A 26,033-nucleotide genomic window follows, 5' to 3' on the forward strand; every position below is an offset into this window, starting at 1 on the left:
TTGGGATTGTGGGACAGGAAACAATCTGTGCAGAGAGGAATAACTTCCCCCATAACTCCCTCCTCTACCTGAAATGCACGAGTTTGGTTCAAAAAGTCAATAGTGAGAAGGTCTGACGCCAGTGGATGACATTGCACATATGAAAAAGGTCAACACAAAAAAAAAAAGGCTGACACGAAAACAGCAGACACATGAAAAGGTTGATGAAAGATTTTTTTTTTTTATGTTTTTCTCAAGTATAAAGAGGCTAGCGCACATAATACCCAGTTTAGTGCATTGCTTCACTCGCCATGTTACAGACCAGGATTACCGCTCCCAATCCTAGTCTATATGGATGGTAAACGTGAAAAAAAATCCACAACACTCATGTTGACCACGTGTTGTGTTGTCCACTCACATGCGACCTTTTGACCATGTAGACCGATAATCCAGATACCAAATGCACATTCCTGGGGAGCGCTTAGAATTTGGACTTCTACATTTGTCAATGTGATTAGGAAGCAGAGGATATTACAGGCTCAGAGAGCTATGATAGTTCTGTGTAGATGTGCCGCGACGCTCACCTGACTGTGACTGTGGCTGTGGGCGGGGCCTCTCCTTTTTGGCGACGTTCTGTTTACATCCAATTGTTCATTACATTCCACTGTCCACTGCAGGGATAAAACAGATATAGGTCACACACCAATAGGGGGCATCAGTCCCTGTACAATATACATATAAAATGATGGGACGGAGCCAGTGATACCGCAGCAGCGTGACAGATTTCAGCCTTTTGTCCTGCAGCATATCCCATAACACTATATTAAATATGTGATCTAAGCTTCAGCTCTCTGTAATGGAGAAGGGGAGATCCTGCTGAACCTTATTCTCCAGCAGAGGCTCAGTGGGAAACCTTGAAATATAATACAACAATCTCCTCTAGCCCCCCCAAGTGCGAGGTCCTCCTTGACTCCTCCCTCTCCATTCACGCCACACAGTCCTGTCCCAAACCGGCAGTTTTCACCTCAAAAATATTTCCAGGATCAGAGCTTCTCTTACAACAGAATTCTACCAAGACCCACATCCATTCTCGGGTCATCTCCAGACTAGACTGCTGTAATCTCCTCCCATGTGGAATCCCTGACAAATGTCTCCCTCCACTCCAATCTATTCTCAATGCTGCTGCCCAGCTCATATTCCTCACTTAATGCACTACGTCCATCTCTCCTCTTCTACAAGCCCTTCACTGGTTCCCCTTCCCATTCTGTATTCAATCCAAGCTTCTCACACTCACTTACAAAGCGCTACCCCATTTACATCTCTGACCTCATCTCCCTTTACACTCCTGCCCGCCCTGTTCACTCCGCTAATGCACTCCGCCTCTGTCTACTTATTACTTATTACTTTCGCCCACTCCTACCTCCAATACTTTTCACGTGCTAATCCCTACCTCTGGAACGCTCTACCTCTCTCCCTCAGACTCTGCACCTCTATACAAAACTTCAAACAGGCTCTCAAGACCCACTTCTTCCCCAAACCCATCCAACTCTCACCCTAACCCTATGCACCACACTCCCTGTCTACCCCATATGTCACCCCTGTATGTTTTCCCCTCCCCTTTAGAATATAAGCTTTCACGAGCAGGGCCCTCTTCCCTCGCGTGTCCTGTACTTATCCTCTATTGTAGTCACCTGTGAGTCACTGTGTTCTGCCCCCTGATACTTATGTCAGTGCCGCCTGCTGATGCAGCTGTGGTTATGTCCCCTGTATTTGTCCTCTATTGTAGTCACCTGTAAGTCACTGTGTTCTGCCCCCTGATACTTATGTCAGTGCCGCCTGCTGATGCAGCTGTGGTTATGTACCCTGTACTTGTCCTCTATTGTAGTCACCTGTGAGTCACTGTGTTCTGCCACCCTAATACTTATGTCAGTGCCGCCTGCTGATACAGCTGTGGTTATGTCTCCTGTACTTGTCCTAGATTGTAGTCACCTGTAAGTCATTGTGTTCTGCCCCCTGATACTTATGTCAGTGCCGCCTGCTGATGCAGCTGTGGTTATGTGCCCTGTACTTGTCCTCTATTATAGTCACCTGTAAGTCACTGTGTTCTGCCCCCTGATACTTATGTCCGTGCCGCCTGCTGATGCAGCTGTGGTTATGTGCCCTGTACTTATCCTCTATTGTAGTCACCTGTAAGTCACTGTGTTCTGCCCCCTGATACTTATGTCAGTGCTGCCTGCTGATGCAGCTGTGGTTATGTCCCCTGTACTTATCCTCTATTGTAGTCACCTGTAAGTCACTGTGTTCTGTCCCCCTGATACTTATGTCAGTGCCGTCTGCTGATGCAGCTGTGGTTATGTGCCCTGTACTTGTCCTCTATTGTAGTCACCTGTAAGTCACTGTTTTGCTCATTCATGTAGGATGTAGGATGTATGTAGGATAATAATAATATCACATGCATTCTGCTTCATGAATAAGAGCACTGTTGGGGACATAGATTGTCAGAGTACTACATGAATACATTGAATTTTATATAAGGTAGGCCAGTCCATGAATGGAGGTACTCTAAGCAAGGGTGAGTACATAATACCATTATCTGGGGGTGGTACAAAATCTCTACACCACAATGTCATTCAGAATGTTGACATGGACGGGAGGTTGACATGTCAAATGTTGATATTTACATAATATCAACATTGTCAAAATGGCAAGAAGTATCCTTATCCCTAGCTGCAGCCAATCCCTAACCGCAGCTTAACCCCAATCACAGCCTGCCCTAAAGCTAACCCTAACTGTAGTCTAAAACCCAACATTAACCCCAAACCTATCCCTAACCGCAGCCTAACACTAAATGCAGTCAAAGCCTAACCACGGCCTGCCCTAAAGCTAACCCCAACCGCAGCCTATCCCTAACCACAAAACGCGTCTGGGTGAACACCGAAGAAATATTAAAAAAAGGTGTTAAAACTCATGCTCTTTCAGAGCATTTTAGAGTACACCATGGCAGCTGTACATCTGAAATAAAAACTTTCTGTGGAATTAAACATATAAAAAGGAATATGAGACAAAGGGACCTGAAATCAGCTTTAGCAAGGGCTGAGATGAAGACCATATATGAGTTAGGGACCCTTATTGCCTGGGGGTCTCAACTCAGATCTTTGCTGCTATAAAATTTTCTTTGCTGATACATTTCCGCTGCTACAATACCACTCGAGCACTTTATCTCTTTCCAGCACTTTATGAATGAGCACCTTAAAATGGTTATGTTTTTTAATGGTTTTAATTGTTTTAAATTGACTGTATTTAAGAATGGCAGAAGACTTATATGCTGTTTTTCTGTTCTCCATTAAAAATATCACCATGATAAAGGGAACAAGAGAATATTATGGACACTTTAGAGAAATTTTAGTGAAGGAAGCACGTAACGCCTAGATTGCATTCAGGCGTTCAAGTGCCATGACAACCCTGGACGCTGGGATCACATGACAACGCCAGCGGCAGGAAGCCGGCATCCGAGTGGAGGGGATTATGGGACTTGTAGGAACACAGTGTCTAGGAATCCAACCGGGCTGCCGGAGCTTCGCTAGGATAGGTCAGAAGGGATATATAAGTCGAGTACAGCGGGCGATATGCACACCTTGATACAGTCCCCGGACGGGGAAAAAACGCGTCGGTGGTGAAGCCCGTACCTTGTATCCGTTGCAGCTAATAGAAGGAGAATTTCAGATGCTTGGGGAAGCAGGACAGCGTATCAGAGGAGAAAGGAGAACCAGTATCCCGACTCCATTCAAATAGATAACACGCTTATTTGAACTGTGCGTCTACAGTTCCCCGTCATCTGGTAATTACCCCCTTCTTATGCTGATATCAGAAGGATAACTCCTATGTTGGATTGTTTTAAATGTGATGTCTCTTGTTTATTAAAAATTTGCATGCGGTACTACACCATGAGAGATTCTGTTTATATTCCCTACATGTGGAGTATTTGCTGAATGAAAGTCATTTAGCAGAAGAGGTATGCTACAGAGCGCCGGATAAGTTTGTAACTCCTACTGTGTGTGTTTGGTTATCCCTAACCACAGCCTAAGCCTAACCCTAATCACAGCTTAACCCTAACCACAGCCTAACCCCAATTGCAGCCTGCCCTAAAGCGAACCCTAACTGTAATCTAAAACCTTAACCCCAAACCTATCCCTAACCGCAGCCTAACTTTAAACCTAACCCTTACTGCAGCATGTTAATAATATGGACACATTCCCAATGTCAATATTCTGCGCAAGTCAACAGAGGCCAACATTTTGATTGTATCTGATTATCTTTGTAGTATCGCCTAGCTATGAACTACTAGAAGAAATTAACTAGATTCTTGGATAATCAGACACAACGTTCACTTTTGCAATGCACAACATGTTTTTAAGCCCTTTCTGTACAATTGTATGATAACGAGGCGCAACCTCCCCGTGGGGTGCAGACTATTCATTTAAAAGTGTGATTAATAATGCTGTAAAGAACCTAGGTTATCAATGTGCATGCACTTAAAGGGGCAGATTCAATTAGCCAAAGTGTTTACCACACACCTACAGATCTGGATTTAACATCCAGATATATCCAATTATTAGTCAAATTCCTATGCGATCAACGCGACACATAATTCAGAATCTAAGGTCGGGCTGAATCCTGGGGTGGCTGTGCTTAATTTTAAACCCTGCAGCTCATTGAATCTGCCCCAAAGCTGGTGACCCCCGCTGGCAGCTAATCTCTTTGCGTTTATGAGAATGCAATCTATTCATGCACTTGAATCGCTGAGGTATGAGGCACCAACTTATGAGACATGACCGGTTTACTCTCAAATTAAACAAGCAGGCTTCTACTAATACAGGTATTATGACCCTATAAATCATACAATTACAATGCACATCGATATGTGGTATGGGATGTAGAAAGCAGAGAGGCTTTGGAATCCATGTCTGAGCTCTGACTACACTGTGACATCCTCCCACCCCTCTGCCACTGCATGGCATGCTGAGATTCCGTCTGTGTGATTTTCCCCCAACAGAGAATTTGAAGATAAGATTTCTGAAGGACAGACGCACTGACCGATGTACGAGCGTTTCCACATAACCTCACCTGGGAGATATCGCACTGAGTTTTGTTGCCCTCTTCTTCTGCCTCGGTCTTGTCGGTCAGCAGCCCCTGAACCTGGTACTCCAGAACGTAACTATCGATAAACCTTTCTAGCTCTTCAATTTCCTGGGAGCGGCAGCTGCCGGCTTCTGACGAGGCCGAGGCCACCGATGAGTTCTCCATCGCTTCTTCAGGCTGGAAAGAGACAGAGAATTGAAATGAGATCATCAGGACTTACCCGGATTCATCAGATCAGATCAGGTGCAGCAACTCTGGGGGTTTACTGCATCGTCGGCCTGGTTCACAGTTATACGCAATGTTAATAATTATGTACCTGAGCGGCTATTGGCCCAATGTACAAGCATTACGGTATTCACAAAGTGATTGGCGGGCAGGTACCATTTGCGGGAGGCAACGGGGAGTGGCAGCAAATATGAAGACATGTGATGATCCGTTTTAGGGCGTGTCTCATCGGGATGTGGTAATTTGGTCTACAGCATGACGGTCGACAGTCATTAGGTCAACACCATTAGGTCGACATGGGAAAAGGTCGACATAGGTCTAGGTCAAAAGGTCATAAAGGTGCCCACACACGAAAATGATTTTTGGCCGATTGGCTGACCTCAGATAAATCGGCTGATATTTCATCCGATGTTTACCGATAATCGGTCAGAAATCGGACGATTTCGGTCCGATGCGCGCTCCCGTGGATCTTTTGCTAAATCTTCTGATCTTACGTGCTGCATGAAAGATCAGAAGATTTAACAAAAGATCCATAGGAACGCACACGGGATCTTTGGTAAAGATGTGCGCTTGCCTGAAATTTGTTTTGTCCAGGACAGACAAAAGATTTGAAGGCTAATTTATGCGCACATCTTATGATCACAGATCTTTCTAGTGTGTGGGCACCTTTAGTTCGACAGGTCATTAGTTAGAAAATGTCTAGGTTGACAGTCAATAGGTCGACATGGGGATATTCACTGTTTTTTGAGCCGACATGTGCCGACAGGTGGTATTTCATGCCCTACCATCCACTAGGGCGTGGTGGGAGAATAAAATAGTGTGCCGAGCGCAGCGAGGCACCGTGCCAGATGCATTGTGAGCACAGCAAGCGATGCGAGGGGATGTGGTGCACTTGAAACTGTGTCCATGTTGACTGTGTTGACATTCAGGTAAAAAAAAAAAAAAAAAAAAAATGTCGACCTTTTGACTGTCGACATAGACATTGTAGCACTAACGACCTGTCGAACTAACATCCTTTCGACCTAGAACTATGTCGACCTTTTCCCATGTCGACCTAATGGTGTCGACCATCATGCTGTAGACCAAATGATCCCAACCCCTCCCATCCAACGACTGCAGTACAATATGCAAATAAGTGTCTCTGTTCCCACAGGCCCATACATTTAGGCAGCGATTCCCTGATTTAGGCAGAAGCGCTGACTGGATCCGCCTAGGTCAGTGATGATCTGCGGTTCATTGGGGAATCGGGAAATCAAACATGTTAAAAAGTCAGCCGGAATTTAACAAGGGGATTTAACAAGTTTACCATTAAATTGCCCGGATATGACTCTGATGTACGGGAGCTTTAACTCAAATGATCCACGACGGATGCCGCGCCTTTGAACGCAGTTGCTGGGATCTGCGATGCTGCCTGAGCGCAGATTAGTACAAATCCTGGCGTTTGAGAGATTTGCACAATATCGCACAGTATCTGCGTATGGGACCACAGCTGCAAAAGCATTATAGCCACACAGAATAATATCGTCATCACCAGGCCGTACCCCTCAGACCGGCCGTGCTCACATACGCTAATGACACCATTCATAAAGAAGAATGAAAAGATCAACCAGAATTTTTTTATTCTAAAAAAAGCTTTATTAGCACGGTCTGACTAGTGACAGTACAGCGGTGATACTGTCATTGGGTTGATCCTATGAAGGTCGAAATGCATTCAGTCGACTACTGAAGGTTGCAAGGGCTTCGGTCCACACCTGAAATATGTCGACATGGCTAAGGTCGACAGGGTCAGAAGGCAGACATGAGTTTTTCACATTGTTTTTGAGCTGACATGTGCCGACAGGCGGTATTTTATGCCCTACCATCCACTACGGCAGTGGTTCCCAACCCAAGTACCCACAACAGTGCATGTTTTCCAGGTCTCCACACAGAATCACAAGTGCTATAATTAGCTTCACCTGTGATCTTTTCAAATGTGCCTGAATAATGAGTGCACCTGCCGGGTGACCTGGAAAACGTGCACTGTTGGGGGTACTTGAGGACCAGGGTTGGGAACCACTGCACTACGGCGTGGCAGGAGACTACAAGTGTGCTGAGCGTGGGAGGCACCGTGCCTGAAGCATGTCGAGCGTAATGAGTCATGCGTGGGGACGCGGTACACTTGTCAACATTCAGGAAAAAAAAAAAAAGTCGACCTTTTCACTGTCGACATTCTTATTGTCAACCTAATCCTTGTGTCAACCTTAGCCCCGTCGACCCATTCCAGCACAGCGTCCTTTATCCTACATGACTGTGACTTTCTGCATTGTAACTATGTCAGCGAGCTTAATATTTACCAATCCCGCGGCTTACACAACCACACAGCGGCCTTGTGACTGCTCTCTATGAAGGGTATATAGGTGGCCTGGCCTATCCTGAACTCTGGACTAATAAAATAAAAGGTACAGTCAGGTTGAAGACCAACGATATTTACTCTTATTTTACTTATTACGAAAAGCAGAAGCGATTAGCACTAAATTCCGAACATGGCGCGGACAATGTACACGGTGTACAGTGCTGTGTTATCTCCTCTGACAGTGCCTGGGCATGACAACATCACCAAGCGCTGGGGAGCTCGGTCATTGGACCCTTTTTTTTAAATTGAGATGCATTCATAACGTGGCACAACCTGGGAATAACCTGGGATGTATTGGCGACGTGTAAGGGGGAATAATTTGTTCAGTCTAGAGTAGGGGTTCTAATGAGGATTGCATCCCTTACACACATTAGAACACTTACAAGTTTATGGTCAAGGACATAGAAGCACAGGAGTATCTGTGTGACTCAAACACTGCCATCTGCTGGCAGCAACTGAAACCACATCTACTAGCTTTCGAAGCATTAGCTTCGAATGGGCTTACTAGTACAGAAATAAAAAAAATTGCATATCACATTAGTCATCGTGGCCTCCTTGGTGCATCCTAGTCACATCATATTGCCACTAAAGTACATTTCCGGGTTACGCAGAGCACTAGTAGACTCGCACGGATATGACACGCCGAGTGTGATCATATATACCTTAAATCCCCAAAAATGTGAATCAAAGTTAATTTGTATAATACAATATACCCAACAATAATCTACACAAGCGCCAGTACAGAGATCACCATACAGTAAGTGTTCTGTGTAAGCAATATTGTGTAATTACAAGTCCCTGTGTGGCGTCACCACTGATCAGCCCCACAGCGCAGTCCGTAGTTAACAAGCACAGCGGTAGGAGGACGCCTATTATCAGCAAATGGGCTGGTACACAGCGATTCTAATTCAATAAAACTAAAAGATAAAAAACATTATGTGGCTTTTTTTATGTTTAAAGCACTAAATAAAAGGGCACGGCTCTATGTATTAAAGACAAAAGTTTTCATGACGGGGTCCTTAAAATGATTTTAGTAGCGGGGGGAGGATAAGCGCGTGTTCTACAACGCCTGATTAAACGCGGTTTGCTAGCATCACTGCTTAAAACCTTTGCTCATTTAGGCCTTGAAAGCACAATTGGAATGACAGGTGTAAAACGTGTACACTGTTATCGGTGACATAGTGTCAGGATTTAACGTGATGGAACCCAGGTGTGACCATTTATGGTCCACTCCTGTCTGTACAGTCAGATACGCAGCTAATACGCAGCATCTGTGAGGAGCGAGAAACTGCACAGGAAAAGTATGAACGTTAATACAAACAGCAGAGTCTGCTTATAGGCTACATTAAAAGGCAAACGCCGCATCCCAGCATGCCTTGCCATAGTTTAAGCATTCCCTAATAGCAAAACTGTGGCAAGGCATGATGGGACTTGTAGTTTCACAACAGCAGGAGGCGGGCCATCGCTTGGACATACTTGCTTTAAGAGACCGCACCGATTCAATTGATATACTGTTCTAGGTCAAAAAGTATAGAGGAGCGGTTCTAAAACTGTGGGTACCGAGACCGAAAAGAGGGTCCCAACCATCTCAGCATGGGGTTGTGACTCCATGTTGCCAACCATCAGGCTGAAGACATCTCTGATCTCTCAGCCAGTGATCCGAGGAGTCTAAAATCAGTTGATTTGACTCCTAGGATCACTGGCTCTCCCCAGGCCTCAGTGACTCTCTTTCCCCTCTTCCTCTCCCCCGCCCCCCTCCACCACCGCAAATGGCTGCCTAGGATCTTTGCACAGCCATATGTAACCTTGTGTCCCCTGTGTGATAACTGTACTGTCTCTGCTATAACTGCGATATCTCTGCTCATACTGTTACCTACCTGGCTGCTGTAGCGAACAGTGGCGCCGCTGATGGCTGCCTAGGCGCTGTGCAGCTCGGTGGGTATGTGTTCCCTGTGTGATAACTGTACTGTCCCTGCTTATATTGTCACCTACCTGACTGCTGCAATGACCAGTGGCGCCGCTGATGGCTGCCTAGGTGCTGTGCAGCTCAGCGGGTATGTGTTCCCTGTGTGATAACTGTACAGTCCCTGCTTATATTGTTACCTACCTGGCTGCTGCAACGACCAGTGGCGCCGCTGATGGCTGCCTAGGCGCTGTGCAGCTCGGCAGGTATGTGTTCCCTGTGTGATAACTGTACTGTCCCTGCTTATATTGTTACCTACCTGGCTGCTGCAACGACCAGTGGCGCCGCTGATGGCTGCCTAGGCGCTGTGCAGCTCGGCAGGTATGTGTTCCCTGTGTGATAACTGTACAGTCCCTGCTTATTATTGTTACCTACCTGTCTGCTGCAATGACCAGTGGTGCCGCTGATGGCTGCCTAGGCGCTGTGCAGCTCGGCAGGTATGTGTTCCCTGTGTGATAACTGTACAGTCCCTGCTTATTATTGTTACCTACCTGTCTGCTGCAATGACCAGTGGTGCCGCTGATGGCTGCCTAGGCGCTGTGCAGCTCGGCAGGTATGTGTTCCCTGTGTGATAACTGTACAGTCCCTGCTTATATTGTTACCTACCTGGCTGCTGCAACGACCAGTGGCGCCGCTGATGGCTGCCTAGGCGCTGTGCAGCTCGGCGGGTATGTGTTCCCTGTGTGATAACTGTACTGTCCCTGCTTATACTGTTACCTACCTGGCTGCAGCAATGACCAGTGGTGCCGCTGATGGCTGCCTAGGCGCTGTGCAGCTCGGCAGGTATGTGTTCTCTGTGTGATAACTGTACTGTCCCTGCTTATACTGTTACCTACCTGGCTGCTGCAACGACCAGTGGCGCCGCTGATGGCTGCCTAGGCGCTGTGCAGCTCGGCAGGTATGTGTTCCCTGTGTGATAACTGTACAGTCCCTGCTTATTATTGTTACCTACCTGTCTGCTGCAATGACCAGTGGCGCCGCTGATGGCTGCCTAGGCGCTGTGCAGCTCGGCGGGTATGTGTTCCCTGTGTGATAACTGTACTGTCCCTGCTTATACTGTTACCTACCTGGCTGCTGCAATGACCAGTGGTGCCGCTGATGGCTGCCTAGGCGCTGTGCAGCTCGGCAGGTATGTGTTCCCTGTGTGATAACTGTACTGTCCCTGCTTATACTGTTACCTACCTGGCTGCTGCAATGACCAGTGGTGCCGCTGATGGCTGCCTAGGCGCTGTGCTGCTCAGCAGGTATGTGTTCTCTGTGTGATAACTGTACTGTCCCTGCTTATACTGTTACCTACCTGGCTGCTGCAACGACCAGTGGCGCCGCTGATGGCTGCCTAGGCGCTGTGCAGCTCGGCAGGTATGTGTTCCCTGTGTGATAACTGTACTGTCCCTGCTTATACTGTTACCTACCTGGCTGCTGCAATGACCGGTGGTGCCGCTGATGGCTGCCTAGGCGCTGTGCAGCTCGGCGGGTATGTGTTCCCTGTGTGATAACTGTACTGTCCCTGCTTATACTGTTACCTACCTGGCTGCTGCAACAACCAGTGGTGCCGCTGATGGCTGCCTAGGCGCTGTGCAGCTCGGCAGGTATGTGTTCCCTGTGTGATAACTGTACTGTCCCTGCTTATACTGTTACCTACCTGGCTGCTGCAATTACCAGTGGTGCCGCTGATGGCTGCCTAGGCGCTGTGCAGCTCGGCAGGTATGTGTTCCCTGTGTGATAACTGTACTGTCCCTGCTTATACTGTTACCTACCTGGCTGCTGCAATGACCAGTGGTGCCGCTGATGGCTGCCTAGGCGCTGTGCAGCTCGGCGGGTGTGTGTTCCCTGTGTGATAACTGTACTGTCCCTGCTTATACTGTTACCTACCTGGCTGCTGCAATGACCGGTGGTGCCGCTGATGGCTGCCTAGGCGCTGTGCAGCTCGGCAGGTATGTGTTCCTTGTGTGATAACTGTACTGTCCCTGCTTATACTGTTACCTACCTGGCTGCTGCAACAACCAGTGGTGCCGCTGATGGCTGCCTAGGCGCTGTGCAGCTCGGCAGGTATGTGTTCCCTGTGTGATAACTGTACTGTCCCTGCTTATACTGTTACCTACCTGGCTGCTGCAACGACCAGTGGCGCCGCTGATGGCTGCCTAGGCGCTGTGCAGCTCAGCAGGTATGTGTTCCCTGTGCAGCTCAGCAGGTATGTGTTCCCTGTGTGATAACTGTACTGTCCCTGCTTATACTGTTACCTACCTGGCTGCTGCAACGACCAGTGGCGCCGCTGATGGCTGCCTAGGCGCTGTGCAGCTCGGCAGGTATGTGTTCCCTGTGTGATAACTGTACTGTCCCTGCTTATACTGTTACCTACCTGGCTGCTGCAACGACCAGTGGCGCCGCTGATGGCTGCCTAGGCGCTGTGCAGCTCAGCAGGTATGTGTTCCCTGTGTGATAACTGTACTGTCCCTGCTTATACTGTTACCTACCTGGCTGCTGCAACGACCAGTGGCGCCGCTGATGGCTGCCTAGGCGCTGTGCAGCTCGGCAGGTATGTGTTCCCTGTGTGATAACTGTACAGTCTCTGCTTATTATTGTTACCTACCTGTCTGCTGCAATGACCAGTGGCGCCGCTGATGGCTGCCTAGGCGCTGTGCAGCTCGGCGGGTATGTGTTCCCTGTGTGATAACTGTACTGTCCCTGCTTATACTGTTACCTACCTGGCTGCTGCAATGACCAGTGGTGCCGCTGATGGCTGCCTAGGCGCTGTGCAGCTCGGCAGGTATGTGTTCCCTGTGTGATGACTGTACTGTCCCTGCTTATACTGTTACCTACCTGGCTGCTGCAATGACCAGTGGTGCCGCTGATGGCTGCCTAGGCGCTGTGCTGCTCAGCAGGTATGTGTTCTCTGTGTGATAACTGTACTGTCCCTGCTTATACTGTTACCTACCTGGCTGCTGCAACGACCAGTGGCGCCGCTGATGGCTGCCTAGGCGCTGTGCAGCTCGGCAGGTATGTGTTCCCTGTGTGATAACTGTACTGTCACTGCTTATACTGTTACCTACCTGGCTGCTGCAATGACCAGTGGCGCCGCTGATGGCTGCCTAGGCGCTGTGCAGCTCGGCAGGTATGTGTTCCCTGTGTGATAACTGTACTGTCCCTGCTTATACTGTTACCTACCTGGCTGCTGCAATGACCGGTGGTGCCGCTGATGGCTGCCTAGGCGCTGTACAGCTCGGCAGGTATGTGTTCCCTGTGTGATAACTGTACTGTCCCTGCTTATACTGTTACCTACCTGGCTGCTGCAATGACCAGTGGTGCCGCTGATGGCTGCCTAGGCGCTGTGCAGCTCGGCAGGTATGTGTTCTCTGTGTGATAACTGTACTGTCCCTGCTTATATTGTTACCTACCTGGCTGCTGCAATGACCAGTGGTGCCGCTGATGGCTGCCTAGGCGCTGTGCAGCTCGGCAGGTATGTGTTCCCTGTGTGATAACTGTACTGTCTCTGCCTAGGTGCTGTGCAGCTCGGCAGGTATGTGTTCCCTGTGTGATAACTGTACCTGCTTATATTGTTACCTACCTGGCTGCTGCAATGACCAGTGGCGCCGCTGATGGCTGCCTAGGCGCTGTGCAACTCGGCAGGTATGTGTTCCCTTCATGTAATGTCTCAATGTAATGTACGTAATAAATAAAATCACTAAAATACATAACATAAAGGGGTGTAAACACGCTCCGATTTTGGCAGATTTTCGATTTGATTTTGCTTATAGAAGCAAAATCGAATTCGAATGGTTTCTAAGATGCTTTCAATCTGCATTTGATGCGACGCGCGCTCCCGCTTTCTCTAGATCAAAAAGAAAAATAGACTGTGTAGGCCAGGAAATAACTAATTCAATCATGTACAATGCGCCTTGAATGCAAGTCGAAATCGATATCAAAATCGCTGTTGAATGCAAAAATGCAGAGATAATGTGAAATGTAATGGAAAGCACAGGCCAAATCGAACGGAGGTGGAATTGGGGAAATCTAAAGCAATTCTAAACTAAATTGAATTGAAAGTAAATCGATGCCTGTGTATCGAAAATCCTGTAACGCTGATGGCAAAAACGAACTCTATGAACGGAGAAAAGGGTAAGCGGGGAAGAGTAAATCAGTGAGTGAAAGAGATTACAGTGAGTGAGAGTGACAGTGAGTGACTGGGCACGGAGCAGAGACTGACGGGATTAATAACAGTATCTGTCCAGCCTGGTGTAATATTGTGTCATTGTAGAACAACATCGCCCCCATACTTTGTGTGGGAACATTTATGAATGTGAATGGCATTTTACAGAATTCTCAGAAAACGCAGCCAAGTCGGGTCAGGGAACCTGGCGTGTGTGACACACACACACACACACACACACACACACACACACATAGTGGATTAACAAAGATTACAAGTGGCAGGGATTTCTGGCCTGATCCCAGCAAGTGTCAGGCTCTCACCTTTCTGCAGGCAGCGGGATGTGCGTGTAATCAGCTGGAGGGGGCTTATTCCATCTTGTGGGTCAGCAGGAGACGCGCTCTGCTCTGGCGTCTGACATACCTGCAAGACAAAGGCAGCCTGCGTCAGTTACTACAGTCAGCGGTCTCCTGTAATACAAAGTGCATCACACGGTAGAAGTTTGAGAAATGGTTTGTGCTATGGGCTGGTGGAATCTCATATCTAGGACCCTGGGACACAAACATTTCAAACGACACATAAAAAAATGTAAATAATAATAATAAAAAAAAATGAATTGCTGTCACTCCGATACAGATATTGTCACTGGCGATGCACAGCATCAGCATCGGTTCCTGTTTCGCTCCATTTACAAGAGCGAAATAGGACATCGTCAATATACCGTATCGGAGAAGGAGGGGACACCCAGGTTCACCTCCCAGAGAAATTTAACAGCAAATGCAAATAAAGTTTTTTGTTACATCATCTTGCAGTAAATAAATATCAACACAAACTTGTAAACTTATACTTGCAAGACACCTAACTATGGGCCCGATTCATGTGTGTAAGTAATGCAAAAAAGCAAGCAAGAGGGAAAAAACATGCTGCGCTGCAGGTGGGGCAGATGTAACATGTACAAAGAGATAAGATTTGGGAGAGGAGAGTTAAAACTTAAATCTAAATTGCAGTGTAAAAAAAAAAAATCAAGCTGTCTGTGGGCTACCCTGCACAGAAAAACCACACCCAAATTTAAATCTTTCTGTTATATTCACTGTGTGCTACAGCTGTCTAGTTACTTCTATTGTCCTATTACACATGTCAGCATAAAGTTTCAGTCTCGGGGACTATGAATATTCATGAGGTATTAATGAGTGACCAGCCCATGTGCTGGCAGGAGCATGCTCAGTTCAGTCCTAGGAAGCACCCTGGGCCCTCAAGCTGCCAGCTTCATGCTCATTGGCTTCTCAGAGCTTGTTACAATAGTGGTACCTTTTCTATGGACACCACGTGCTCTACTAGCAATACAAGGCACAATGGGATAACGTTTTCCTTGTTACTAAAGGGATAATGCAGCTTTATCATGTCATAAACGGCAAAACCTAAGTTCACTCAAAACCAATGCAGATTCTGCCGACTGTATTGGGGTCTCTAATGTAAAACGTTCTACAAGGAGGTGGTACCCCGGGACCTTTCCCAGCTGTTCATATTCCTCGCTGGAAGCCGTCACTGATAAACCACGAGCATGAGCTGTCAGGCAGTACATAGCCAGATTAAGATGAGGGGGGGGGGGGGTACTGTACCCCTCTAAGTCAGGGGACCCCCTGCTAGATTACAGTGACATCAACAGCTCTCCCGATTCCTGTTCCCAGTGTGTATTAGGGAACAAGGGGCTGTTACATTTGTTCCGATTCCAGGAAATGAAATGATGATTGAACAGGTCAGTGACCTCTCGCTGTATTTAATGTAAGTGACGTCTGTCCCTCTAATGACGAGCTGCCTTTTATAGGTTCCATATGATCGGTGTATTAGGGAACCCAAGAATATATTACTGGTCTCACTCATTGGGAAACAGGGTAGTGGACGTAAAAGGGGTCAGTAAATCAGAATGGAGTATTCCAGTGTAGGCAATAGACAATATTATAAATAAATCATTAGCGGTTATAGTAAAGTTATTAAGGATTTCCGAATGTAGCAGATACGAAGATGAACTAGTTGGGAGTGGGCTCATGAAGCTGGATTGCGCCATTTATCCTAGAGTAACCGGGCAGCTGAACCGACAGGCAGGCATTGTGGGAAGCACATCGGAAAAGGAGCAACGGTCATCGTGACCCTTTGCCCCACCCACATGGTCATCCTGTTGCGGATCCTGCTTGGCCAGACCCAAAGGATGCCAAAATAAGCTCAGGGGTTATATCCAAATCACAGTTTTTCTAACATAGGAGTGAGAAATGTGGTGTACACGGTACTCAGACGCCGGGTCGACTAAGGGTGGGTGACCATACCATAACCGTCATACACATGGGGCGATTCCAGGGCATTTTCTAAGCGATATGACTTAAATTGACCCTACATAGCTACGTGCGTAGTGGCCATAGCAATTGGGATGCGCGGCGCTATCGCCTGGCGATTAATATCCAGCCTGCTGGGTCAGAGTTCTCACCGGAGAACAGTGGCCCTGACTGATTGCTCAGCGCACCTCACTGACACATCGCTGAGCGATCTAATATCTCTGTGTGTGCAGGCCCCGTACGATGTGCAAGCTATATGGTAAAAGCCATCAGGAAGGGCAGTGACAATGTGCAGCGGCTGGTGGAGTGCGTCTGCCACATATTATCCAGCACCGGGCAGTAATGTTCTGCGTTACATTCCCCGAGCGCTGCTTCATGCTGCACATCGTTATTATGTAGAGGCAGAGGGAGCACGGACGTGGACACAGGATTTCATCCCTTCCTTAGCAATGACGGATAATTAATAGCAGCAATGTGCTTGCTCCAGTGATTGGGAGGAAAGCAATATCAGGCCCGGCAGCCAGAGGCTGAAAATAACCTCCTGGCCAGGAAACACCTTCGCTTCCCTCAGCATTTCCAGCTACGGACAAGCCAAGCCAGGATCTGCAGGCGGCCAGCGACCCCAAGGGGGGGGAGACCAGGAGAGGCCTGTCTGCTCCTGCAGAGTATGTTATACCAACCTACCACAATAATACCTGCACAACTGCAGGTGGGGCAGATGTAACATGTGCAGAGAGTTAGATTTGGGGGAGTTATTTTGTTTCTGTGCAGAGTAAATACTGGCTGCTTTATTCTTACACTGCAATTTCGATTTCAGTTTTAACACACCCCACCCAAATCGAATGGTGCCCATACACATATGAGATGCAATCCATGCAATTTCGATATATCAACACGACAAATCATATGGATCGCATGCCATCGCCGGTCACCCGCCGGCTGAATCTCATGTCGCCAGATATTATGTGCTGCACATAATATATATCGCATCGCTCGAAATGCGATCTGCGGTGGTGATAGTCAGCGGGGCAGGCGGCAGTGTAGCGGAGCTGGTGGCAGAATTTGAATAAAACACCGCTGCCCATCCCCAGAAGTTGTACCAGAAGGAATTTCCGGTGTCCTCACCTCTGGGGATGTCCCCTCAATATTTAGCTTTGAAAAAGAGTCCATAGTGACTCGAAACGCGTTGGCCTGATTGCATCCACCAGGACTCAGCCCAGTCAAACCTTTGGAGCCTTGCAGGGTGTCTTTATTCATGCCGGAAACACTCTGCATATACCATCCCGGCAGGCGCCAACGCCACCACTTGGTTAGGGATCACTCTATGTGCACCATCTCTTTGTATTTTTATCCACCCATTTTTTTCGTATTGTCCAATACATTTTTGTGCGTACATCCAGTGCGCCCAGGGTCCTTTTCACATACAGTATTTCCTATATCAGCCCTGCTAGAGAGCTTTGCCACCGGTGCCTGCATAACCGAGACTTGCGGTTCTAGATGTACTCACAGCAAATCTCCTCGATCAGCAATGTAAGGTCTCTCAATATAACATCAGGGCACCTGCAGCCTCGCTATCATTATGGGGACCCTCAGTTCCCCAGTTGACGCCAGGTCACGCTGCTCTAGCACCTCCCAGAATGTACTACTGCCGGCCTTTGGTCCATACCAGGGACGCTCCTGCTGTATTAGGAGGGAGAGCTCACATGCGGCTGTTTAACCGCCCTGGTGCTCCGCATTCCGTTCAGCCAGTCCCTAGGTTCCGCTTTGCATTGTGCAGACTCTGGGCCTGATCCCGATTTGGAACTTAAGCCAAATAAACAAGTAACGGTGTCTGGAACAATCCATGTTGCGCTACAAAATGGGGGAAAATACATTTTCTGTGTAGGGCAGATACTTACTGCTTTTGCATGTAGCCCACAACTGTTAGGCAGATTTTATTATTTTTACGCAGCAATTTAGATTTCCGTTAGCTTGTTTCTGTAGAACCCATCCCTATACCCGCATGCCGTGTACTATGTGTGGCCAGGCTGCGTTCCAACAAACGTGGCACCTACAAAAAAAATGCAGTCCTGCCATTGGCTGCCTCCTCTATTACCAGCTTAATATGTAAATGCATTATAGAAACGACTATCAGCTCCTTTCAGGAGCACGGATTCTGCTCCGCTACCTCCTGGTTAGCCTGGGCACAGTTTCAGATATAAACAAGCTGCCCACCTCCGGGCGACTTTGATTTATTTACCCTGTACGCATCCTCTGGCAACTTTTACATGAAACCCATTGTTTGTCCTCCGCTGCGTATTTGTAGCTGCAGGCGAAGTTGCTTGTTGCCGCCATCCTGGCACGGAGCACAAAGCTCTGCTGTGCTGTCTGTATGGGGCTGGAGGGTATCGCACGGCAGCTGTGTCGTGTGCTTAGGGAATCAGAACAAGCAGCAGCCAGATTATATAATAAATTCTTCTGAGGAAACCGTCAGAACTAATAGAGACGGAGAAACGTGTAAAGACTCTATCTTATCCATTCCGACTCCCACTATTATTGGAACAGCAATAATCATCATCCATTTGCTGCCCCGTTTCCAACCCAGCCGGACTGATGTAATTCCACCGTTCATCTGACCTCTACAGCGGCACACCAACGCTAAGAGGTGCTTCTTCCATCGCAGATACCCGGGCGTGATTTACCACCTTGTTCCCGTGTCAGCTCCCAGCGCCGGCTCCACCCACATCGGGGCTACGCTGGTAGTTAGTAGACCGACCACCACCCGCCTCCAGATTGCCTGCTCCCGGAGAGGTTCACCATCTTGCATCAGTGGGGCTCCCCCAACATCGGGGCTACGCTGGTAGTTAGTAGATCAGCCACAACCTGCAATCCGGAGTGTCTGCTCCCGGTACCGGCTCCCATTCCATCGGAGCAACACCGGTGGTAGCGGACACCCAGCAATCGGATCTCTGCCGCCCTCTTCATCAAAACATCAGCCGGTAATATATATTCATATAAACATTGCATCCAAAATAAACCGGTTCTACTACAGCATCTTTAATTCAAAGGGATATCTATTCTACCAATTATCATTTTGGAAAACTTTATATGGTTGGCAATTATAATAATAATATGGGCCATAAGTGGTCCTAGTCGGAATCATCATTTAATTTATTTTAAATGTGTATATGTATGTATTTTATAATTTTGTATTTTAATGTGTATCTACTGTATTAAATAATTATTAAGTAAAAATGAATAACAAAGATCAACACAGGGCGCTCTCTTTATTTTTTTTAGATTATATAAATGCCTGGCTGCAAACCTATGGGCCAAAGTCATCTGATGATAGAAACCGACATTTATCCCTGCGATACGTTTGTTGTGACAGTAATAAAGGTCAATAGGTCAGCCGCTATTGGTCAGGATAATGGTCGACGTGAATTTTTCACAATTTTTTTTTTTTACTTTTTAATACTTTACCATCCACGTGGACAACGATTGAGAACGGTAAAGTGTGCTGAGCGCAGTGAGGATGCGGGCCTGAGCCAAGGATGCGATACACTAATTGTGGATCTATGTACTACAAGCGAAAAGTTGACATCAAAAATCATTGTCAACCTTTTCACATTGACCGTTTGCTTGTGTTGACCTTTAGGGTTCACCTAGACACCGTTGACTTTTTCGCTGTCCTTCTGAAGCATTTGCCAGTGTTGTGTGTTGAGAAGGGCACTTTTCAGAACCTGTGTCCAAAAAAATTAGTGAAAATTTTTATTTTCAATTTGCGCGTTTAGGCATTATCTGGAAACGCTGGATATGATAATGGGACGACAATCTTGGCGAGAATGAACCAGGAGAGCGGCAGGGAGAAATGGGAGGAGCAAGCAGGTGATGGGACAGAGTTACCAGGCCGCTTGTCACATCACTACGATTGGCTAGTGCAGTATTCTATGCTTCCGTTGAAGTCGCTGGAGAAGATTTGTTCATCAACAACAACAACGTTACAACAGTTATTATCTCACTCAAGAGGCTTGTTACATAGGTTAGGTATCATACGTCGGCACCCTTAATGTCGACGTTCATTAACTTGAAATATGAGGTGTTGACATTCACAATGACATTTTTTTTAGAGAATCAAGATAAGTATTTCAGCCTAAAACTGTGTTGACATGATTACTGACGACATTCACAAAGTCAACATCCAGTGAATATGTCAACTGGTACCTCAAGACACAAGCTGGGTGGCCGTAACTTACAATAATGGAAAACGGGATACGGTCATTGGGTCGACTACTGAAAGTCGACAGGGCCTAATGCTTTATTTGACCTACCGACCTTAGGCATGTCGACCTATTTCAGGTGTCAACCTAAATTGTGTCCACACATACCCATGGAAAACAGACTACTGTATGTAACTTGCCCTCTCCTGTAGCATTATACTGTACCCTAGTTACCAGCCCGTCCAAACGACAGAACATCATAATGTTCAATGATTTTTCCATCAGACGCCACCTAGACGCACAGCACTTGAATCCCCCCATAGGGGTGAGGAGCAGTGCTAGCCCTTTTTATATAGGGTAAGCTACAAAGGCAATGAGAGCTGCCAGTAATTATTTCAGGGATACAGGCCTCAACCGTCCTACAGAACTATGTGCGGAATCCCAGGTATGAGGAAAGCCTGACCGGCCCCAGCATCACTGGCAGACATCGGCCTACAGCCAGGTGACGGAACACATCCATTACTTGTAATGTATGTACTGAATGTATTCCAACCATAGCAATTCTCCAGCAGCCGGAGGGAACCATATAGTAGGTAAAACCAGTCATAAGAAAGGATCAGTCGCTTATGGACTGGACAGATACTCAGACAGCAGAGGCACAATCAGGGCTGAGTGACAGATACCACTTTTACACCACAACTGCTGGGTCGCACCCGAGTTTTTGGACCAGGGGATGCAGTTTAAATCCCGGCGGTTGGGATCCCGGCGTTCAGAATCCCGACGCTGAAATCCCGACACTTTCTCCCTCCGTGGGTGTCCACGACACCCCTGGAGGGAGAATAAATTAGTGTGCCGAGTGTAGCGAGGCAACGGGCCCGCTGCGTGGCGAGCACAGCGAGCCCGCAAGGGGGGATGATCCACGTCCCCCCCTTGTCGGGATTTCGGCGGACGGTATTCCGGCTTCGGGATTTTGAACGCCGGGATCCCGACCGCCGGGATTTCATACTGAATCCTGGACCAGGATGCAACTCGTCAGTAGTTCCCTTTTACACCGGCGTCCCCACGGGTGGGCGACGCTGACCCCGAGCAGGCGCTTGGAGATGACATCATCTCCAAGCGCTGTGAAACCTGCCCAGCCGGGACAACCTCGACACCAACCGACATGCTGGGGGGGCAAGCCCAGCACCCGGGAAAGCTGCTGTCCATGAAGTGAATGGATGGAGCACACAGGCATCCATTCACCTCCTCCCAGCCTCCACTGCTCTCTGCAGAGTACCGCAGCCGAGGCTGTACGCAGCCCCTGCCCAACCTCCGGATTGACCCTATTGGTGGAAATGGGTCCCCGGGTCGCATGATCCAGGTTACCCATTTACACAGCCCCTGACTCCGGGGAAGCCGGAACATTTGCCGGGTCAGACACCGGGGAACAGGACTCGGGTTATTATTATTTTTTACCCATTTTACACCAAGCCCAGCCCGGAGTGGAGCGGCAATATCCCGGGTCCAGGCTCTGGTGTAAAAGGAGTATAAGAAGCATTGGACTAAAGAGATGATCTGACCATAGTCTGTCTATCAGATTCTAGGATGCAATGGAGAAATGATAGAATCTGATTTATTGGTTATTATGGACAACATCAACTTTATGCATTTTGTGCTCCAACCAATCAACTGGCAACAAGCATTGGATTATGGGTAAATGGATAAAGCTTGGAGAATGTGCTGATAGAGCTGGTCCTCAGAGCGACCCCCTCCCTTCTTCCCAACCAAGGACTCTGACAAGGACACACAAGGCACAGGAAGCCCAATCCACTCAAGCACGCAATGGGTTAATCAATCTCATGAGCAGTATAAGGTACACTGGGTGTGTGCTGTAACCACCAGATAGAGTATAGGAACGTGTACCATGCCACTATAGGTAGGGGATATACAGGCGTAAGGGACATAACCGTATTTTAGGGAAGTGCGTATTAAAGAATCCTCCAGTACAGAAGAGTCCTGCGCTCGCCGATCTGTCGCGTCAGCAGTCCCAGGCATCGCTGCTTTGTTCTGAGTAATTAAACAATACACCCTTCAGCAGATCTCCACCAGTCATTTGAGAGATACCGATGAAAAAGTCCATGGGGGAAGCAGAGACTTAATTGGAAGAGGGGCGGGGGGGGGGGGGGGCACCGCTGTCCGTGGCGCAGCAGATTTCCACAATCACACATCTGTGCTGCGATACGCACATCCTCCTCTCCCCACCGAGCACAGCTACCCCAGAGCTCATACAGCGCTGCAAGGAGTACACCTACGGAAGCACACCCCTGTACAGCACCGAACCAACTGACCACATTCACAACTGTATAAGAGAACCAAACCTACTCAGCAGATGTTTTATTTCATATACAGTAATAGTGTTCATTCGAGTACCCTGCCCCTCAAAATCTGTGCAGCTCCTCTTTATTACCTGGGGTGTCGCGCTCTGCTGTGATGCTTCTAGCACAGTGTGGTGTGTATAGCAGTGCCGAGATACAGACCACACCGTGCTAGAAGCAGCGGAGCAAAGAGCAAAAACCCATGCAGGAAAGAGGAACTGCACCGGTTGTGAAAGGTGCAGGGGGCTAGAATGAACACAAGCTAAAAGATTTATCAATCATGTATATTTCCAACCTCACCTCCTGAAATACTCTGTGCTGCGGTCATTTGTCAGGTTATAACCTTCATTTCAGTTGGAAGCAGCCATCTGCGTGTGTTGCGCAGCACAGATAAGATCCGGGGAAACCAGCCTGAACGCCCTGTAATAATTAGCCATATAAGTAGCCGTCTTAGAGAAGCTTTCAATGTAAGGTCTGCAGATGCGGCCAGAGAACAGATTACAGAGTAAAGCTGGTCATACAATGCTGCCAGCTTCCTCATAGGGGAGCGATGATGAGGACTGACTGGGCCATTACTAGCACTACATCATCTCATATGGGATCTGTGCCGACAACACCTGCGTACACAGGACAATGGTCACTATTAAACCAGAGGTCCCCAAGATGCATCTTCCTCTTATCTGCCTAGGGTGTCCCTCTCTGCTGTGGTGCTTCTAGCACATGCCTGGTCTGCATATCAGTGCTGAAATACAGACCCTACTGTGCTAGAAGCAACACACCAGAGAGCTGAGAATGAACATTACACACCCAAAGTTATGTACAGTTCTAAAGACTATCACTAAGGCCGTTTCTGTTCCAGGCCCATATCTCCAGAGCGCACGAGATGCAGCCAGCGGGGGGGGGGGGGGGGGGTGTGTGTAAGGGGGTAACCCGGTGCCCACGTGACCTGCAGGACTTGGTGGCAGGACCGGCAGGTTCAAGACGGTAGGTCAGCAGTCAAATTGGTCGACCCCATATGGTGAAAAGGGAGACACAGGCGATAGGATGACAAGGCTGTGGTCACAACATGGGAAAGCAGGATATGAACCATGCAAGAAATACGAGCCACATACTCAACACATGCACACACCAAATGCAGCAGAGCCGTAGTGAGCAGGGTTACCAGGTACATGAAGGCTGAACATGATTGGCTGAACACTTCCCTCATTGGATGACTGTCTACCTGTTGTGCCCCGCCCCGCCCCCCCCCCCCCCCCCCCCACACACACAGATCATATAAGGCACGCATGGCCCTCCACCTGGTGTGAGACTACAAGTCCCATCATGCCTTGCCACAGTTTTGCTATTAGGGAATGCTAATACTTTGGCAAGGCATGCTGGGATGTGTAGTTTCCCAACAGCTGGAGGGCCTTAATCCTTTGAGTGCCAATGTTGCGAGTGATCCTCAAATATCCGCAAAAAAACGGAAGCGCCGCTCACAGCGACTGTTATTTTAGTATAAATAAATACAAATACAGCCGAGTCAATTAACTTGAAGTATAAATTAAATATCGCTGGCATTTTGAGGATCTCTAACAGCAACGCTGGCGCTCAAAGGGTTAAAGGTCTGTCAATGTGGGGGTTATTCAAACCTGGTCGCAAAACCCTTTTTTTTTTTAGCAAATGAACAAAACCATGCTGCGCTGCAGTTGGGGCGGATGTAACATGTGCAGAGAGAGTTAGATTTGGGGGAGTTATTTTGTTTCTGTGCAGGGTAAATACTGTCCGATCTATTCATACACTGCAGTTTAGATTTCAGAAAGCTCACCCTCTCTGCACATGTTGCATCTGCCCCACCTGCACAGGTCTGAATAATAACCCCCTGAATGAGTTTGTGATATTTTTCTTCCATGTTCAAACCAGTCTTTTTTTCTTAAGTTAGTGAACAAACAACGCCCAAACGGAGCCGTTCTAATTAGTCCAGCTGCATATGCTGGAATATTTACATTTTACGGATATTACGGATTTGGTGTCACAAGTGGATGATGGTTGAGCAGACAAAAGGCCTAACTCTCCGGCGGCAGCCTCCGAACGCACGAGATACAGCGACGCTTCCCCTTCTCCTGTCACATGGCCATAGCTCAGCTGCTGCACAGAGAATGGATTTCTCTACCAGCTGGAGGATAAGTAGTACCCGCGCTGCTGGCATGCTCCCAGTTACACACGCAGGTTCCTGCTAGGGAGATGGGAAATCCAGCAGCTAAAGGCCCTGTACACGAAGTGAGCATCTAACAAGCTGCTTTCACAGAGACCTTGATCACAGTGATCCTTCCAAAACATCCAGGGTACCACAAGTCCCAGGAAACACTGCCGGTTATTCTCTAATACCACCCAGGGCAAGCTGCTGTTATCCTATGGGATCCTGCAGCCCCTCCAGGTAAAATCTGCCACTGTTCTCTGCCTAATTCCCCTTTCGCACCCAGAAGCTAATTATCAGGATAAAGCTTTTCAACCCGGGAATTTGCTGAAAAATCCAGTTTTTTTCTATGGTGTGAAAGGGTCAACACAGTTCTTAAATTCTGGGTCGTCGACCCGGCTCTTGACCAGGGTTGGTGAACTGGGATTTAAGACCAGGGTTGACCCATTCACACCAAAGAAAAATCTGTGTTTCTCATCAAATTCCCAGGTTGAAAAGCTTTAACCCAATAATTTATTGATGGTGTGATTTGGGGTCAGAATGCACCCGGCAAAATGACCCGGCATTCACAAATGCTGAGTAATTGCTGGTTGGGCAGTGTGAAAGGGGTATCTGTGAGACTGCACTGGCTTCACTGTGACTGGCAGTGACTTCCTATTGGAAGTTCGGCCTGTCAGTCACCCAAGTCAGTCCCATTGGGAGGTGTTCCCTACCCCTGGGGTGCAGTCCTTAGAATCTGGGGTCTGCGCATACACAGTCCTCTCATCCCGGGGCACATGTCACTGGCACTGACTGCACACAGAACGCAGGGTATACACAGTCCTCTCATCCCCGGGCACATGTCACTGGCACTGACTGTACACAGAATGCAGGGTATATACACAGTCCTCTCATCCCCGGGCACCTGTCACTGGCACTGACTGTACACAGAACGCAGGGTATACACAGTCCTCTCATCCCAGGGCACATGTCACTGGCACTGACTGTACACAGAACGCAGGGTATACACAGTCCTCTCATCCCTGGGCACACGTCTCTGGCACTGACTGCACACAGAACGCAGGGTATACACAGTCCTCTCATCCCCGGGCACATGTCACTGGCACTGACTGTACACAGAATGCAGGGTATA

The 26,033-nt window shown here is 48.0% G+C and overlaps 1 protein-coding gene across 3 annotated transcripts in view; it reads right to left on the reverse strand.

Moving 5' to 3' along the window:
* Positions 1-26,033, reverse strand: part of CTIF (cap binding complex dependent translation initiation factor) — a 156,764-nt gene that overhangs the window by 121,577 nt on the left and 9,154 nt on the right. For 2 of the 3 annotated variants that reach the window (XM_083155298.1, XM_083155301.1), the window contains 3 exons: positions 14,169-14,268; positions 5,104-5,295; positions 564-650 (listed from right to left, as the gene is read on the reverse strand). In XM_083155298.1, coding sequence (XP_083011424.1) covers positions 564-650; positions 5,104-5,283 — 267 coding nt within the window. In that variant the 5' untranslated portion in view covers positions 5,284-5,295; positions 14,169-14,268. Of the gene's footprint in view, positions 1-563; positions 651-5,103; positions 5,296-14,120; positions 14,269-26,033 lie in introns of all 3 variants that reach the window. The other variant, XM_083155299.1, reaches the window with a different exon arrangement.

Source organism: Crinia signifera, chromosome 1 (assembly GCF_055691185.1).
Source record: "Crinia signifera chromosome 1, ASM5569118v1, whole genome shotgun sequence".
In the NCBI taxonomy this organism is placed as follows: Eukaryota; Metazoa; Chordata; class Amphibia; order Anura; family Myobatrachidae; genus Crinia; species Crinia signifera.